Source organism: Oreochromis niloticus, linkage group LG6 (assembly GCF_001858045.2).
Source record: "Oreochromis niloticus isolate F11D_XX linkage group LG6, O_niloticus_UMD_NMBU, whole genome shotgun sequence".
NCBI lineage: Eukaryota > Metazoa > Chordata > Actinopteri > Cichliformes > Cichlidae > Oreochromis > Oreochromis niloticus.
Genome location: NC_031971.2, coordinates 25,877,622 through 25,890,937, shown reverse-complemented (window position 1 = coordinate 25,890,937; position 13,316 = coordinate 25,877,622). Strand labels below are relative to the sequence as shown.

The window sequence follows — 13,316 nt, the reverse complement described above, 5'->3', positions numbered from 1 at the left end:
TGATGTGTTGCATTCTTATTTTTATGTGACTCTGACCACGTGCTGAACAGACTGCGTTGCATAAAAGCCTTTAGAAATACCAAAAAAGTACCAGGCAGCACACGTGGTCTTTAAGTTACAAGAAACTTAACGAATGCTCTGATAACACATCAGATTTCAGCGTAATGTTATCGACTGGGTAGTGTGTTAGGAACGAAAGGATGCCACATCATGGAAACGGAAATTATCAGCCTACAGAGGGCTGTATTTAAAGACACCCCGAAAAACAAAGTGGAAAAAATGATGCGGCTGACTTGGGCCTTGTCAGATTGTTGCCCCTCTAGTGCACCTGTTGATATAATATCTCACAAAAGTGAGTACACCCCTTACATTTTTTGTAAATATTTTATTATATCTTTTCATGGGATAACATTGAAGATATGACACTTTGATACAATGTAAAGTAGTCAGTTTATAGCTTGTATAACACTGTAAATTTGATGTCACCTTAAAATAACTCAACATACAGCCATTATTGCCTAAAACCCTGGTAACAAAAGTATGTAAACCCCTAAATGAAAATGTCCAAATTGTGCCCAATTAGCCATTTTCCCTCCCTGGTGTCATGTGGCTCATTAGTGTTACAAGGTCTCAGGTGCAAATGGGGGACAGGTGTGTTAAATCTGGTGTTATTGTTCTCACACTCTCGCATACTGGTTACTGGAAGTTTAACATGGCACATCATGGCAAAGAATTCTCTGAGGATCTGAAAGACAGATTACTTCACATAAAGATGACCTAAGCTATAAGAATATACCCAATACGCTGAATAGCCATCACATGGCTGTCATCCCAGAAGGAAGCCTCTTCTAAAGATAATGCACAAGACAGCCCACAGTTTGCTGAAGACAAGTAGATTAAGGACATAGATTACCTATGGTCTGATGAGACCAAGATAAACTTATTTGGTTCAGATGGTATCAGGGGTGTGTGGCTGCAAACAGGTGAGGAGTACAGAGTCTGATGAGTCTTCCCTACAGTCAAGCATGGTGGTGTGACGTTATTGTTTGAGGCTGCATGAGTGCTGCTGGCACTGGAGATCTACAGTTAACTGAGGGAACCATGAATGCCAACATGTACTGTGACATAGTAAAGCAGAGGATGATTCCTTCCCCTCAGAAACTGGGCCAGGACACTATTCCAACATGACATAACAACCCCAAACACACTTCCAAAAAGATCAGTGCCTTGCTAAATACTGAGGGTAAAGGTACTTGACTGGCCAAGCATGTCTCCAGACTTAAACCCTATTGAGCATCTGTGGGGCATCCTCAAATGGAAGGTGGAGGAGCGCAAGGTCTCTAACATCCACCTGCACGATGATGCCATCATGAAAGAGTGGAAGAGGATTCCAGTGGCACCTTGTGAAGCTCTAGTGAACTCCATGCCCGACAAGGTTAAGGCAGTGTTGGAAAATAATGGTGGCCACACAAAATATTGACACTTTGGGCACAGTTTGGACATTTTAACTTAAGGGTGTACTCACTTTTATTGCCAGCAGTTTAGACATTAATGGCTGTATGTTGAGGTATTTTAAGGTGACATCAAAGTTACTCAAAAGATGTAAGGGGTGTACTCACTTCTGTGAGATAATGTAATTTCATTAACTGACCAGAACAATATCTCAGATGTTTAACTAACTTGATGCTATACTCTAAATAAAACGTGTTCTGTAATTATCCTTTTCATCTAGGTCTATAGAAAAAAGATTACTAAAAAAGCTTTCATTTTCATTCAAATTCGAACATTCTTCTATGGATTTAAGCTAATCCAGTGCTAATGCCTCCTGTTAACGTTGCTGACACTACATTAGAATTCGTCATATATATATATATATATATATATATATATATATATATATAACAAAATAAATGTCTGCTCCTTGTAAAACAACAGGCGACGGAAAGCGCGTTTTACAGTGGGTTGTCCTTCTTTTTCTGACTCAGAATGAAAGTGAAAGTTAAAGCCTCCTTGGTCATTTACAGATGTACGACCCATTTCAGGGATCACATCTCCGCGGTGAAGAGGAGCGTGTAATGTAAGTTGAACATGATCGATCATTTGTGGTCATTTATATTCGTGCCGTATAAATAGGCCTTTGCGACTTATATGTATCCTCGGTGTATAACAGATGCAGGCAACCGAAACCTACGGGTTTGTGTATTACGCTCAGTCGACGTGGAGAAACGCGGCCGACCGAGTGATCCGCGTTCAAAAGCCATTCAAGAGCTGAGGATTGTAGGCTGCTTGTCTTTGACTTGGAGGTCTTGTGATAAACTCTTGTGTGAAAATCTCCTTAAAATTGTGTACATATAAATTATGAAGCAGTTTTGTTGGTTTCGTCTATGGTGTGTGGTGTGTGTGCGCGTGACCTGTTCTTTCTGAGAACAGCGACACCAGCAACTGTTTGTTGACCGTGACTTATGTCCGTGACCCTGTCCTGTGAATGTGGACACATATACATATGTGTGTGTGTGTGTGTGTGTGTGTGTGTGTGAGTAAGAGAGCGAGAGAGAGAGAGAGAGGGAGAGTGTGTACAGGTAACGTCTTCAAAGTTCAAAGTGCCAGTTTGGAAGGATTAGCCGCTGGTTGATTGTCGCTGTTCTCAGGTTACATTCAAATTCTCTATGCAAACAAACTGGCATCTGTCCCACGATAGTGCTTCTGTCTGTGCATTAGGAGTTTTTGTTGTGGATCAAGCTTAGTTAGTACCTAGTGAACAGTCAGAGAACAGTGTGGTCTGTTTCTGACGTATGTGTGTTAAAAAAAAGTGCAGTGCGGTTTTGAGCCAGAAGCTGCAGTCTACTTTAATCATTGCTTATAAACCACTAAATGCGCCTCTCATTATTCATGTAAGGGAAATGCTTCTTTTTGTGCTGTGATCATGAATCATGAAACTGTGACGGCAGTAAATACACACAGTGAGACAGATTCATATTGTGCTGACCTTAAGTGTTTAGAGTTAGACTATACCTATGCTCTAAATATAAACATACATGTCTGTGAGAGAGAAGCTGCCCGCCAGCTGCAGAATGAGGTTGTGGGTTGACAGTTGACACAAACATTGTGCTAACATTAGTGTGTGGACGTCTTGTCTCGGTCACAGGTCCAAGGAAAAAATAGTTGAATGCAATCCAAAAACTTTGTGTTGATCATTTGTTGTTGCCTGTTGCCTTTCTTCATGTCATCTCCCTGCTCTCACCCCCCACAATTTCTCTTGGTCTTTTCTGTAACTTATCTAGCTACAAGAGGCAAAACAAGCCAAAAAGAACAGAAACAACTGGCAACGTGAGGGGCCTGAATAACAGACTGACACAGTAGTGTCAATACAGATATCGTACAAACGGGCCAGACTCTCAGGGCCGTATTGTCTTAAGGAAAGGAAAGAAAATAAGCGCAAATATCAGGAGGTCGATGGGTAAAAACAATATTTCTGTATCTTGCATTCTGTGACCTCGGGCTTCGTGACATTTTGCGAACTTCATTTTGACCTGTTGTCTCAGTTGCATGAACAGGATGTGGAGAAGTTAATTAATGCTCATCTGGAGCCTGCAGATGTCTCCCAGCTGCACTCAAGAAGATCTTACTCTACCGCACAGCCATAACTGCTTTTAGAATTAAAAAAGCATTTCTGTACAAAACTGTAATGCATTGCACTTGAACTTTGTGAAGTGTATAGATGAAGTAGATTAATCTAGGATGCATACAGGAAAAAAAACACAAACAAAAAAACAGACAAACCCAGGAGCAGAGACGGCAGCTGAGCTGACCCCTCTTTAACTTGCAATCCATGACACTAACACTTTGGAGGGAAGAAAACCAGAGAAAATGACACATTGATTTATATTCTTTGGCTCTTTTTGTTGCGGTGGTCATAATATGTGGCAACGTTTCAGCTGAAATAAAAAGAAAAACTAAGTGGACACTTTCTCTTTCAGTATGACTCCTCATTTATAGACCCATTAAAAAATGCAACCCACTGAACGGGCCGCAGAAAATAAATGAATGGGCATTATATCAGAATTAAATTCGCAAACCATTTAAATGCCACATTTGAAAGAAGGCGGTGAAATGTCACAGTAGTTGGCACAAGGGTTACAAGTTTGAATCCACCAGCTGACTGGATCCTTTCTCTGTGGATTTGCATGTTTTCTATGCTTGTGCGGGTTCTCTCCTGGTACTCCAGCTTCCTCCAACAATCCAAAGTCATGTGTGTTTGGTTAGCCCTACAATAGATTGGTGACATGTCCAGGGTCTGCCCATCTCTCATTCAGTGTCAGAAATGGATGTTAAATCTAAGATTATCAGCATCCTATTTTTTAAAAAACAGGTCAATATAAGACTGGAGAAGTTTTTGATAAGTAAATATCAGGAGTGTGGTCCTGCCACTGAAAGTCTTTAGAAAAACAACAAGTTGTTTTTGTTTATAAAATTGCAAAAAATTCTCAGATTTTGTTTACGGCTGTCACAATATTGTTAAAACATTGAGAAATCTCAGTGAACTGGGGACAAGGCTGAAAACTAGTGCAGAAATCTGAAACTGCATTTACAACAGAGGAAAATCTGTAGTCACTCTATGTTCAGCTACAAAAACATGGGGCACTGAGCCTATTTTTCAGTAAATTCCCAGTTCCCGTGGAACCATTTATATAAAAATACATGAATTAATGGGTGCTTTATAATATCCTATGCTGGAAGGAAAGTTTAGTTTTCAGTTTTTAAATTGAGATGACATACCAAGGTTTCTTTTCAACAACACATAAATGTCTATGTATTTTTATCATTTTTGTTTTGTTTGTTTTAATCAGAGTAGCTTAAAGTTTTAAGAAGCTAGGAGTGTTTAATATAAAAATAAAACTGACAAATGAGCTCAGTTTGCAGAAAATTATTTTTACAAAGTGTCAGATTTTTAGGATCGACGAGTAACATCTTGGTAATAAAATTAATTTAACTACTTTATGCCAATGTAAACACTAAGCTAGGCCCATCTTCCCAGTCGTGATAAAACTGTGGACACGTCCACCTCCTGTCGCTGGGTTTGCATAACCTCTGGTGACCTTTTCTTTTTCATTCTCAGAGCCAGCGTAGAGCATGGCTCCTGTGAGCAAAAGTGAAAACACATGTGATACATGTGGCATAAAGACAGAAACCAAGCATGAGCAACCACACTGAGTGGGCACAAAAGCTTTATATGGTTTGAAAGACTGTTTTTCCTTTTGGAAGGAAGCTGGATAATTGTTTAGAAATTGTTCAGTCAGTGATTCGTCCTTCTGTCCTTTGCCCACTAACAAAACCTACTTAGTAACATGCCAGTGAAAATGAATGCCTTCAAACAAGCAGACACTGTGCCCTACAAACAGTTCAGTGCTATGCATTTCTCTACTGTTGAGTTCAGTCATCCATTCTATAAATGAACAATGATATTACATGGGCAGGAGGGAAACATTTTCAATATGTTTTTTTTTTGCTTGTAAAAATTGCAGACTCCTGTTTTTGTGCAGGTATTTCCCCCAGAAATACTTTTGCTGAGTGGGAAAATGAATTCTGCTGTTCCTTTTACTTCAGACCAATCTTCTGCTATTTTAGTGCAGATGGTGTTTGTTTCAGTCAGGGTAGCTTGTTTTAGTTTAGTTTTGTTATGGTAACCCCCCCCCCACACACACCCTCACACCCACCCCCACCCCCAAACTGATGGGCTCCATCTTCTCAGGACTTACACCTAAATGTGCTTTGCATCTCACAGTTTGATTCATAGAAGCAGATCCCTGTGAGTTAAAACAGATATAGACCAATCACCACATAATAGCTGTCAATTTTAACTGTCATTTCAGATAAAGAAACATGGCCTCCAGTGGAATCATTGTATTCATTTTCACTGTCCTCTGCATCTGTGCAGTTAAGAGTGGTGGTAAGTTTATTCATAATCTGAGAACTTTAAGCATAGTATGGTTTTTGGTACTCATGTGACCTCATATCTAATTTTGCTTTCTTTTTCTACAGGATTTGTGAAAGTGGAAAGCAAAGCTGAAAATGTGGGACACTATGGCCAACAGTCACTGCTAGAGTGTGTCGTTAAAACAACAGAAGATGTAATTGATCCAACTATCCATGTGGTTGCTTGGAAAAAACTGACCTCTCCAGAAGATGAAGGTGATCTCGTGTTGGGTTTTAATAGAGGGAAATTGGACCAGCCAAAGCGAGGCTACAAGTTTGCTGATCCATTATGGGACGAGAAGAACATGAATGTTTCTCTGCTCATCACCAACACTGCAGTGGCAGACGATGGATATTACAGTTGCATGGTGATCACAGACAGTGGTGATGACAAAGCGGTCACCACCCTTAAAGTCCAAGGTAAAACTGAAACATTTTACAATGTTTTAGCAGAGACAAACTATATTTTAAATCAAGAATGTTTTTAAATGTTATAAGCAAAGCAAATTGTCTAGAGATGTGGGGACTTTCCAGGCCAATCAGATTGGTATTCCCCTTGAGCAACTTCAGGCCTGTCTGTCTTTAACCTATTAACTTTCAGTTTCATTGTGACAGTAGAAACATCTAGAAATACCAGTTGTACAAGTACTTGCTGCCATTTACTCAAGCAACTTGTACTGTTAAACTTGTAACTTCTTAATGCATGTGAACTATTATGATTATCACATCTTAAGATACTTTATTCAAGTCATTTTATTTGACATCAAGGTGCAATGTTCAGCTCAGTGATTGTGCTTTCCATTTTGTCTCTACAGCCAGATACAGTGTCCTGACTGTATACTCCGATCCTGAGAAAATTGTCCCAAATACAGACAGTACACTGGTCTGTGAGTCTCACGGAGGCTATCCAAAAGGAACAATTCGCTGGTTTGATGAAGAGAAGCATGACTGGACAAAAAGCTCTGAAATGAAGCCGAAACAGTTAGACGATGGTTTGTTTCAACTCACAAGCAGACTCTCTTTGTTGCGAGGATCCACTTTCCTGAAGTATACCTGCGTTGTGTACAATGCCAGTGGAGGCAAAGAGGATGAGAAAACATTTGAAATACCACCACCACAACCAACTCCAGGAGGTATATTTTATGATACACCATTATGCACCGCACATGATATTTGTTAGGCCTGCTGACACCATCCTACTGCTCACAATACTGTTTAGTAATTTCAGCCAAACCTTAATCCAAGAGCATGCTGTACTTTAAATCTGAAAAAAACAAAGATGTCAGAGTTACATAAATATGCCATTTATGTATTCAATAAACACTTTATTGTTTGTGCACATGGGAATTTGAATGGGGGCTGAATTAGACCTCTAAACAGTAAAGTGTGTAGGAGATCTTTACATATATAAAAAAAACATCCTGTAAATGTCAAACCATGAGAAAATAGAAGCTCCACAGAATAATTAGCAAAAATAGAGCTTTTATTTAGATTAAGATGACTTAATGGATAAATTAAATTTTTATGTTTTATCTATAACAAAAACGAAAGACTGTCTGTGCTGTAGGTCTTTTAATACACTCTTCAGTAATAAACAGTTTGCAACATGTTTCTTACCAAAACACTCAAAACTTAAAACAGTCTGGTGAGTCCAGATTAGACTGGGCGATGCTTCGTTTGTCATGGGAAATGTAACTTAAAGATGAAATTTGAAAATGTAAACTTATCAACAGGTTTTCTTGGCAACTATCCCAGTGACTCAGATCATTATCTGTAGTTCTGTCATATGTCACACTGTTGCAGCAATAATGCAAATATTACCCTCCATGTTGTTCTTGTTTACTCTCTGCTTCCGCAAGTTTAGTGTTTTAACACGAAGCAAAAGTTCAATTTGTACTGACTCCTGTGTCTGTTAACGAGAAAGTGAATGTAAGAATGAATGAATGTAACATCATGCACTTAGTATGTTTAGTAATTTTAAAGATTAACTCACTTCATTTTTTTTTTCAAACTTTTCATTTGTTCAGGGTTGAACCAAACCGGACTGTCGGTCGCGACCTCCAAAGTAGCCGCTCCTTTGGTGGTCATCGGCTCGCTGATCGTAGGGCTGCTGTTTGCGCTGTTGTTGTACAGAAGGCGATCTCAAAGTGAGTAATTGTTTTCTCTTCTTGTTTTTTGTTAAAATTACTTAATGAACTGTTTCTTATAAAGTTAATAGACTTTTGTAATACATTATGAATATGATATGGAGAAATGCATTTAAATATCAAGAATTATTGTTTTATGCTCCATCAGTAAAATACTAAGCAAAAGCAAATCCCTCCCTAATTGAGATGCAGACCATGTGCCTGCATGTGCCATGTAGAGCTCTTCCCTGCTCCGTACAGCTGATAGTTTGCTGAATGAACAAAATAAACAAAATAGTGATCATCATTTTAACCATAATTGTGTGTGACCAGTGACAATATTGCCAATGTACAATTATGGATGTAGTGCCATTACTTTGACTAGATTCAGAATTTGATGTAAGTTTTTAATGCGAAACTTGAGCTCCAGCATTGTAGTGTGAGAGTTCATCACCTGCTTCCTGTAAGCAATACAAGCTGAAAGGAAAAACCATGCAGGTTGATGCTAAAGTGAAGTGGAAAAACCTGAAACACCTGACTCGAGGCCATGTAATTCGGGATGGAAAAATACACTCCCTTCATTATTGTGCTGGTTTAAATGCGCCTTTTAAAAACTGAACAAGTTCAAACAGCAGTCTAAAATACTTTCCATTATTAGCCATCACATAGATGATGAAATACAGTGAAAGATATCTGCAGTGAGAACTCACTGCTGTGACATTTTTTTGACAGAGACTCGGAGGAACTCTTCAGCACCCCTTATGGGTACGTCCATTTTTGGACAAAGTATTACTGCTCTTTTGTTTCTTCTTTCTAACTTGCTATAAATGGTGAACACTTGCTGTGTCTTTAGAGATTTGGAGAGGTTCTATTGATCCTTCTATCGGCTTTTTAATCTACCTGAATCTGAGAACTGCTGAAATATTAATTTTTTTTTTTTTTTAGTTTATTGGTCTATAGACTAAGTTTTCTAAGTCTTTTCATCAACATCATGATTTGATAATTTGGACATAGTTATTTCAGCTGTAAATGTTTGAAGGATTATTTTTGAGATAAAAAAATGGTTAAAATTGCAGTTAAAAATGTTTAACAACAACTTTTGGATTAAGGTTTACAAATTCACTTGAATCATGTGCTGATCATTAAACAATCATCCATATTGTTGCTGGACTGAATAACCATCAGTTTCCTCTCAACTACATTATTACACTGAACATCCATGCCCTTCCTTTGGGAATTTTTTATTTATTTATTTATTTTTGCTTTGGTCACATTGCCTGACTTCTGTGTCAGATACTTACTGCTGGGTATCCCTCTATGCTTGCATGGCATGAACTTGTTTAACATGGTTATGGTTTTATATCTATCATTAGATATCATATAATTCATTGTAAAACACAGTCAAATCTAATAAAGTGTTATAAATTTTTCTAGATGGTCATCGTCAGGTTTCTGAAGCTCTACAACATGTTGAGGAAGGTACGTAAATCACATCAATCTGACTGTCTGTGTTTAACTAATAACACTTTTTGTTATTACAGCTTTAATTATCACTCTGTAAGATTTCATTCAGATTTTTATGTTAAATCTTTTGCCAGGTTGTAACTCTCACGAAGATGAACCAATCAATCAAGACCAGTCTTAAAGTAAGAAAAACTCAAAATCTCTACTTGGACTTTGCTTGTGTGTTTACAGGCAGGCATGTATCACTTTATAGATAAGGGGCAAGAACATAAAGTATCAAAAGTCTAAACACTCAATCTCTAATGCTCTCTCTCTCTCTCTCTCTCTCTGCAGGAGGCACCTTGTACCAGATGAATATACTGTAATAATTTACTGCCAACACTCCCTTGTTTGCTAACTGCAGTCTTCTCTGTACTTTCCTTTTGCAAACATTTTGTATAACCAGGAAAAACCCATATTACTGTGATTTAGCAGACGAGCTGTAAGATCTTTATTCACACAAGCTCTGCATTTAAACAAGCAGGTCTTGAGCTCAAGCCAACATCCTCGCTGAATCAAGCCAAGATCAACTATAAGAGAGGGGGACGTTACAGGCCAAGGGACTTTGAAGGCTCAAAATGAAACATCACCAAGATTTTTCATAAGAGTTGTTTGGTTGAGGAAATGTTTATACATAAACAATACAACTTTATTGAGTCCATGTAGAAACTGTAGCCTTTGGTAGCCAATCAGGAGCAGCATTTCTTCTCACTTCCTCTTCTCATGTTCTGTCAGGGTTGTAAGGAAAATACTAAATCATGCTTTTGGGATAGTGGCAAGTTTTTATATCTTTCTGTATGAACAGTATATATATGTGTGTGTGTGTCTGTGTGTGTTAAGTGGCTCTAACTGAGGTTAGCTGACCTGATCTTTTCCACTGATCCATGTAATTCAGTAATTTGTCTGAGAATTGTAAATGTGCCAAAAGTTAGCAACAATTATTCTTGCTGTTAGCAAATCCCATCAAAAATAAAAAACCACCAGTGTGCTCATACAGTTTCAAAGTTTTCCAAGTGTAAGCTATAAAAATATTATGTTTTATGAAATATATTAATGCCACTTAGACAATGAGATGAGCAGGACTGTTTGTCACTGAACTACTGAATACACTGGATGTTTGTCAGAGCAACATTTCACTGCCTGGAATGTTGCTCTGACAAACTCTTCACTGTTATTATATCACAAGGAACAGTTGATTTTTTCCCCCTAGGATTTGTTGCTATTTTTTAAGTGTTTTTGTTCAGGAGTTTGTTTTTTTGTGTGTGTGTGTTTTTTTTTTAAATCGTCGTATCTCTTTAAGTCTCATACTCCTCTTAACCCACTGGGAACAGTTTGACGTAGGAAATTTCATATCCTTTTTCTCACCACTGGTAATTTCATGTCACATGATTAGCACCTGTCACTTGTGAAATACACGGTATGTGGTCTCTAAGAGCCAAATGCACTATATTGTTTCTATTTTTGTTTGAACTGTGACTCTGCTTATGCAATTTTTGTCAAGTTCACTGTGAAATCAATCCATACAAACTCTGGTGATAAAAGTTTAATTTCATTCTGTTCATCAGATAAGAGCTTGTACAAAAAGTCTTAGGAAGCCTCTGGTACAGTACTGAGATTAATCATTCACCAAAAAGTCAATAATTTGCCATTGATTTTTTATGATGAAAAAACAAAACAAAACATCAGCTTAATAATAAAGCAATTCTAATTTAAGCTCTACTTTCAACTTTGAATCAGAAGAAACACCTATTACCAAAAATGTTAAACGATCACCTGTAAAGTTTTGTATATACTGTTTTTAAATCTGTGAATTTATGCTCCAGTTTAGGTGTATATAAACCAGTTTAGGTTTAGTTATCCTTGCTGTGATCTGTTAACTAGAGAAAGTTTAAGTTTCTTCACAGTTTGCTTTATTTGAACGACATCTATTCATTATTGTTTTGTAATATGATTAAAAGTTCTAAAATGATTCTGTGTGACGACTGATATTTGGGATGGCTTTTTTGCTGACTCTTAGACTGTATTTACTAGTTCCTGTTCATGTTGCACACATTTCTGGATAAAATAATGTCACTTTCTTAGCCATTCCTTAAATTTCACAAGAACATAGATACAGACAAGTGATTTAGCATGAACCGTCAATTGTTGCCCCAGCAACAAAAACATTACCATTAACAATAACGTCTCTGGTCTCTGTTTTAAAGTTCAAAGCTTCTTTCTGCTGCTCCTTGAACCACCACAGTTGGTGGTTTTGCATGTTTGACTTGGCACCGATTTTTTACAGATGCTTGTCCGTAACCCTTCCATTATCTGGGAACCCTTATCAGCACCAGGCGTACAGCGATAGTCTGTGCGGGTTTGTGTGGGTGTTATAAAGATGCATTGAAGATTATCTTGTTTGCAATCTGTCTCTGTTCAGATAAGATCACGTTGATTGTTTTTTTTTTACTTCTCACATACTTTTGTACATAATACATTGAACAAGCCTTTCTTTTTACAGTTTATGCTCTTTTTCCTGCAAATGCTCTAATTTCAGAAAAAACCTTGACAAGCTTACCCACTGAACATGGGTGGTTAAATATTTAGACATGTACTTAAGTTCATGTTTTTGTACTCCAAAAGTTTTTTTTTTTTTTTTTTTTTTTTTTTTTTTTTTTACAATTTTTTTAATGCTGGAGTCTTGATTAAATGAGCATCTGGCTGACGAATAAAAAAATGCGCTTAAATGTGTTAAATGTCCACAATGTAAAGTAAAAGCTGACGGCTTACTAAACAAGGTGGTTTTTTATTTCACTTCCCCTGCCTTGCTATAGTGTTATGTTGCATTTATAAATACTGGGGAAACAAAGAGCTGCAGATAACAGGGAAATCGCTCACAGATATACCATTGATATACAAACACTTTTCTGATTACGTTTTGATAAAGCCCTGAACTCCACATGGTAGCCATTTTCAGCAGTGGCATTGACAAAGACAAAGCTTCTTTTCATATAAACTAGTCTTTCCTTTCTAAATGATCTTAGAATCACAACATACATGTTTGACCATGTAGAAGTCAACTTTAAAAGTCTGATCTTAATTAAAAAATGTAAAAACAGTACTACTTTGTTTCACTCACATCTCCTGGATGGACTTTTTGCAGTCCTCACTGGTTACTCAATTCTGTGGCACCCCAAAATCTTGCTGCTCATGGTGGCTCAACATTCAGACGACTCACCTTCTACTGTTCAGAAAGTGGGTCGTTTTAATCCCCCAGCTTCTGCAACTGTATGTTGACACGTCCTTGGGACAAATGTTAAATAACTCCAGATGCATTCATATGGAGTTATGCATTAAAATCAAAATTTGTCTGCAGTGTAAAAAGTGCTATATAAATTGTATTTTGTTGCTTTATTTTGGACAAGTTAAAATAATAGAACAACAGAGAAAGGAAGAAAGAAAGAAAGAAAGAAAGAACGAAAGAAAGAATGAAAGCATAATCATTAAAAAAATAAGGTAAACAGCAGAAAAATCTCTAAAATGGAGTAATCAAAAGCATAGAAGCATAAACTTGCTTTAATCCCACCCCTTCCTACTATTTGTACTAATAATCATCATTTTTTCTTCCTGCATCTTATCTAAAATACAAATACATGTATATGCACATGGTGTGTAGTGGGTGAGAGCACCTGGTCAACGCCCTACATCCTCACCTGTACTTTGCAAAAACCATAT

The 13,316-nt window shown here is 37.5% G+C and overlaps 1 protein-coding gene across 2 annotated transcripts; it reads left to right on the top strand.

The window, feature by feature from the left end:
* Positions 1–1,923: 1,923 nt before the first annotated feature.
* zgc:174863 (uncharacterized) lies at positions 1,924–11,571 on the top strand. Of its 2 annotated transcripts, XM_005469978.4 has the most exons (9): positions 1,924–2,077; positions 5,871–5,947; positions 6,040–6,393; positions 6,789–7,106; positions 8,001–8,120; positions 8,832–8,864; positions 9,534–9,578; positions 9,698–9,745; positions 9,897–11,571. In XM_005469978.4, the coding sequence occupies exons 2-8, from the start codon at positions 5,881–5,883 to the stop codon at positions 9,742–9,744; spliced, it is 984 nt and encodes a 327-aa protein (XP_005470035.1). In that variant the 5' UTR covers positions 1,924–2,077; positions 5,871–5,880; the 3' UTR covers position 9,745; positions 9,897–11,571. The 2 variants fall into 2 exon arrangements, with proteins under 2 accessions (XP_005470035.1, XP_005470037.1); XM_005469980.4 differs by lacking the exon at positions 8,832–8,864.
* Positions 11,572–13,316: the final 1,745 nt, after the last annotated feature.